The following is a 5,916-nucleotide window of genomic DNA, read 5'->3' on the forward strand; positions in this document are numbered from 1 at the left end:
TGAGCCAAAAGCACCAGTCTCTTTCCAGGAGCAAGATTCCAGCTGAAACTCAGCATCTTGCAGTGCAGAAAAAGGGAACAACATGCAAAAAGCTCTTGTGGCCAAGGGACTTGGGGAGGAAGCCTTGGGGCATCTTCTGTAACAGACAGCACCTTCCTGGATTACTGCTGTGTGATTTGTCCTGCAGGTCACCATCAGCTGGGTGAAGCTGTCCCAAAGGATTCCTGTGTCTCACATTCCTCCCCAGGGCAGTGCTGCAGCCAGAGACAGCCAGGGCAGCCCATTCTCCATGCAGGAAGGGCTCAGGGGAAGGTGCTGCCCCACTCCCTGATGTGTGCCACCACTGCAGGCTGGCATGCAGGGGCATGGAGAGGGGCCCCCAGCTCCATTTAGTGTTTCTGCTTGGTGCTGTCATGTGCAATTGCTTTCAGATCTCATGCTCTGACAGTTTTGTGTAGCTTGGGGGTTTTTTAAATATCATTAATCAGGCTTCAGGTTGCAAAGCACTTAGATGGAGCAACCACCTGTACCTGTTACTGAGCAGCCCTTATATTGCAAGGGCTCATGAAGAGCAAAATCTGCCATTCAATTAGGTACAGGCACAGTACTTAACTGCAGGACAGGGTCTGTGTCTTGTACAGAGCAGGAAGGCCAGAAATCCATTTGCCACAGTCACTGATTCTCCCTAGGTAGCTTCAGTGTAAAATTCTTCAATTCCTGGAGCATTTAAAATGAATTTTAAAATTGGCCATCCATGGTACATTAAACCCTGCTCAGAATATTTACAGACTTTTATATACAGAAGTACTTTAGTTTATACTAGGCCTGTGGCTTAGGAATATCCCTCCTATCTCTTCTTCACCACTGAGAGCTTTGCTGGTAATTATTTATATGCAAAACAGAAAGACACTCAAAAGGAATTTCAGCATAAGAGGCTGGAGCAAAGTCCCAGAGAAATCTGAAGGTAGCAAGAGGGACACAAAGTAGGAATGAGCTGTGGTTGCTTGGAGGACATGAAAAAGCAGAGGTGCAAGACCAGCAAAGAGGGAGTCTGGTATCACAAGGATGGCAGCTGGGCAAAGCCAGGCTTCTTCCTGGCTCAGCTGTGTCACTTGGACTGTCTCAGAAGAGCTCCAACTCCTAAGCAGCCTGAGAACAAATAAACCTTGTCATGGCACTTCCTTCATCCATGCTAGAAAGCTGTATGTGCTGTGGTGACTAGCCAGCCAGTACAGTACAAAAATCCCTTTTGTAGGGCAATTTTATTTAACTTTTGAAAAAATAAGGTCAGAAATTTAGGGCAATTAGTGTGAGCAAAGCTCAGCAGGTTCACATCTCCCTTATGCAACCAGATCTCTAATTACTATCTGCATATTTTAAGCACTTTATACACTTTGAAATATGATTTTTCTCTGACTACAGAGTTGTATGCTATTTCTTGGGGTTTTCTAGCAGTTAAAAGCTGCATATGGTTTCTGTCTTAATATGTAATTCTCTCTCTACTTCATCTTCAGTAATATATTTGAGTAAATTTTGCTGTTTATTTACAATTGCATTTGGAATTACAGGTTGTAACTTGAGTAAGTTGCATGGTTAGGAAACCGTAATGAGCTGTTGAATTATATAGATTAAGGTTTTGAATTATATAGATTAGATATGTGTTTCATGGGTAAGCAGTTTACTACATTTGTAGACCTGCTTTATGGAAGGTATATATTTTGTACCTTAAGAGCTGAGATATACACCTGTTAAGGTGATGTAGGACTTGCAGTTTTGGAAATACAACTGATTTTAATGTTTTGTGTCCATTTATCTTGTTTACACAGAGACTTTGCTTACGTGGCAAGAGACAAGGACACCAGAATTCTGAAATGTCATGTGTTTCGATGTGACACACCTGCAAAAGCCATTGCTACAAGTTTACACGAAATCTGCTCAAAGGCAAGTGGGTTTAAAATCAGCTGCATTTGTCTGTTCAGAGGTCCCTGAGACTTATACATGTAATCAGCAGTTGTGTGCAGTGCTAGTTTAGTTTATGTAACTGGCAACGAGAAACAGTGTAGAGGATTTGTAAGGGAAAGGATGCAAATAGATGAGCATTTACATTTGAGGAGGATGATATGCACCTTTGATTTGACAAGTGTGTGTAGAGGCCAAAGGCTTTCCTGAATAATAAAGAAGCTGCAGGTTCAAAATGGGAAAAGAACACAGAGGTTCAATTAATAATAAACAATGATGTTAAACTCCATAAATAAATCAAACCTTGTTTGAATGGTGTTATTCAATGGTATTATCCTGCAGGACCAAGAAAAATTGTTGCTAACTGTTAAAATTATTAACTGTTAAAATTGTTATTTAAAAAGAATAACCTGCTTAGTCACGTACTCTCTGACTTATTTCAGATTTCAGAAATAGGGTTGTAAAATGAGTAGATTGTAGTTGCTGCTGTACTATATATATATATTTTTAATGCTGTATTATCACTGTTTTCTTCAGATTATGGCTGAACGGAAAAATGCTAAAGCTATGGCTTGCAGCTCATTGCAAGATAGGACAAATGTCACCCTTGATGTTCCTCTGCAAGGTACTGTGTGTTACAGCTAGTATCCTCCTCAGGATGGTCCTGGTTTAGATAAGTGTTGTTTCTGATGCAGATTTTGACAAAAATGGAGCATGCTGGGTAGAGAAGTCAGGAGTGTATCCTGATGTATCTGTAATATAATCTATTATATCATTAATCTATAATTAATGTATCTGACTGATTGTAATCTGTTCCTGTATTACTTTAAGTATTTTTCTTGGTTTTGGTGACAGTTATGGAGTCCTGCTCAGTTATGTCAACTCATGCGTTTCCTCTTTTATTTTGAAATGCAAGTGTTTCAAACACAGTCATACTTATTTGTGGCTACTCAGGATATTGTCTTTTTCAAATCAAAATACCTCCTGACTTGAGACTGCAACTGTTGGCCAAATCTTCCTTAAAACCAGAATATACTCCAATTACTCACTTGGATTCAGAAGTGCCATAGGAGTTCTCCTCCTAGGTTTCAGCATCTATTTTAGCAGCTTCTGAGGCAAGGGTGCAAGTGCTGGGATGTCATCCAGCTTTTGCACACTTTACTGCATGGTAGAAGGAAGTTGCCTTTGTGTGCTGTTGTCACATCTTAGTAGCTGCTGTTTTGAAACTATTCCAGGAGAACAAATATACTTTGCATTAGCTTTTCAGAAAATTATATGCCTCTGGATCCACCAGTTTGTACTGAATATCTTGCTCCTAATCCATACATCAGCTTGTGCAATGGTCTGTGTAATGTGTTCTGTTCAGGCAGTAGTATTGATTACTTGGAGACTGTGTTTAACATATTAGCAAGGATGGTATTAAAGCAGATTTTACATAATTGTTGTAGTGAAACTTAGGTCTATACATCTCAGAGACCCATATTTTCTGTGGTTTAATATGCCAGCATTATAATGTGCTTCTATGCTAAGCATAGACCAAAAATTCCTTTAGAAATGATTGAGGCTTGTTCTTGTTAGAAGAAATAAAAATTTCTTTAAATCAATGCAATACCTTCAGAGTACCATTAATGGGTAAACAGTTTTATATTATTGATGAAATAAAAATGCTTTTTTTTCTGCTGTGAATGCTGATTAATAGAAATTGACTTTTGTTCCCATGCAGTAGATTTCCCAACACCAAAGACAGAACTGGTACAGAAGTTTCACGTCCAGTACCTGGGCATGCTACCTGTAGCAAAACCTGTGGGTATGTAACACTTCAGTGAATTCCAAAGTTCCTTGCTTAAACTAATGGCTCATCAACTGCCAGTGCATGACTTCTGGAGGGTAGCACCTCTTCTGTTTCAGTCACATGAATCAGGCATGAAGACATCCAATATTCAGGGCATCACATGAACATTTGTTTTGCAAACAGGGTATTCTGGGAGCTGCCAAGAAGGCAGAGTTTCTTTCTACAGCTTTCTCTGAATATGAGTTCTGCTACTAATGAGAAAGACTGAAACAGTATAAAAGCTAAACAAGATGCTATCCTGGTTTTTTGTAAGCCAGAGGCACCTGCTTTGCTCTTCCAGGGGTGGAGAAATACAGCTTCATAATACCTTCTTCCATTATCAAATTAATTTTAATGGGGAATCCAAAACAATCTGTTTTCTGTACTGCTGTGTGAAGATAAAAATATCTGTTGTTATATATATATATATTTTATTTTTCAGTGTTGCATTTTATTCTTTTTTAGGAATGGATACTCTGAACAGTGCCATTGAAAGTCTAATGGCTTCCTCTAGCAAAGATGACTGGTTGCCAGTTACCATGAACGTTGCTGATGCTACTGTCACAGTCATCAATGAAAGAGTAAGGCAGACTGTGTTCTTTAAAACACAACTAAAATTATATGAGTGTTGAAATCCAGGAACACAGAAATGCTAGTAGGGTTAATTTAAACTAAAATTCATTTGTTTATTTTGCATTTTATTTCTTTCCAGAATCTGCAGAGGCTATTACTGCTCATATCAGCTCCAGTTTTATTTATCATTCCAAGCATGTTCTCAGAAATAAATTACCATAAATATTCATTAGATAATTAAATTCAGTGTTTTCCTTTCTAGGAATTTCGAGTCTAAAATGTTGTAGGTTAAGCCCAAAGTAGTAGCAATCCTAAATTCCAAACTGCATTTGCCTTACTCTTGGTATGGATGCCAAGAGTAATATAAAAATCTGTTACAGAAGAAAATGTAGAGGATTTTCCATAGAGTTTAATACAGTGAGACTTACTAATGCTGTATTTTATATATGTCTTTTGATGAGGTACTAAACCAACATCTCTATAACACATCAGTGATAGGGGAGCATATTTTGGAGTCATTATACCCATGTACCCATGTTGTTGGTTTCTTCACAAAACAAGCAGCTTCCAAAGTGTGCAACATTTTAAAATTTTGTGGTAATGCTCAAAGCCTCAGTGGCAGCCTAGAGGGAGAGATCCAGCCCAGGCCTGAGCATGCTCGGGTCATACAGATAAGAACGAATTGCAATAATGTATCAGGATATCCTCCCATTTAATCAAAACTGAAAGTTCCACAGAGCATGCAGCAGTAATGCTGAACCCTTTGGTTCCTGAGCAGAATGAAGAGGAGGTGATGGTGGAGTGTCGTGTGCGGTTCCTGTCCTTCATGGGGGTGGGCAAGGACATCCACACCTTCGCCTTCATCATGGACACGGGAAACCAGCACTTTGAGTGCCACGTGTTTTGGTGTGAACCTAATGCAGGCAATGTGTCAGAAGCTGTTCAGGCTGCTTGTATGGTAAGTAACCTTCTTCAAAGGCATCTAATAGCACTTTAGATTTTCACTGCCTCCATAAATTTGCATTTTTTCAAATTTGTAATTATATCCATTTCAAGACAGAGAAAAGCAAGATAGAAATCGGAATTAATATTATTATTTAATCAATTAAAAATATTTAATAAATTAAAATCAGCTTAGTGAACAATGCCCCTTTAATTATTTTCCCTCCTAACCTCTGCCGCATCTATGCAAATTAGAAATCTTTTCTTTCACTACACAAATTATCTAATGCCAAAAAAACATTTTGCTTGGATTCATGTTATGAAATCCAGAAAATAACCCTTTTTCGAGAGTAACTGAACCCAGAAAACTTACTTTTCAGTTTTCAAATTGGTATTTATATGATTTATTCCCATATTTGTTGCGTGCTAATGGACAGTTTCTGCCCAAACATTGATAGACCAATTTCCCATTGCTTCAGCTGAGCTTTTTGCCACAGACAAAGCAGACGTAGCAGATGTTTGACTAATGAGAAAATATAGAAGTGTGTTTGAAATGGTCAGTGAATTCCTTGCTGCAGAAATGGTTTCAGAGTGGCTTTGCTCCATTGCAG

At 38.6% G+C, this 5,916-nt stretch overlaps 1 protein-coding gene across 12 annotated transcripts in view; it reads left to right on the forward strand.

Moving 5' to 3' along the window:
* Nucleotides 1-5,916, forward strand: part of APBB2 (amyloid beta precursor protein binding family B member 2) — a 163,693-nt gene that overhangs the window by 153,681 nt on the left and 4,096 nt on the right. For 10 of the 12 annotated variants that reach the window (XM_063157373.1, XM_063157370.1, XM_063157377.1 and 7 more), the window contains 5 exons: nt 1,827-1,941; nt 2,497-2,584; nt 3,683-3,766; nt 4,256-4,371; nt 5,142-5,321. In XM_063157373.1, the coding sequence (XP_063013443.1) occupies nt 1,827-1,941; nt 2,497-2,584; nt 3,683-3,766; nt 4,256-4,371; nt 5,142-5,321 (583 nt within the window). The remainder of the gene's footprint in view (nt 1-1,826; nt 1,942-2,496; nt 2,585-3,682; nt 3,767-4,255; nt 4,372-5,141; nt 5,322-5,916) is intronic. The other 2 variants (XM_063157372.1, XM_063157379.1) reach the window with 1 other exon arrangement.

Source organism: Melospiza melodia, chromosome 5 (genome assembly GCF_035770615.1).
Source record: "Melospiza melodia melodia isolate bMelMel2 chromosome 5, bMelMel2.pri, whole genome shotgun sequence".
NCBI lineage: Eukaryota > Metazoa > Chordata > Aves > Passeriformes > Passerellidae > Melospiza > Melospiza melodia.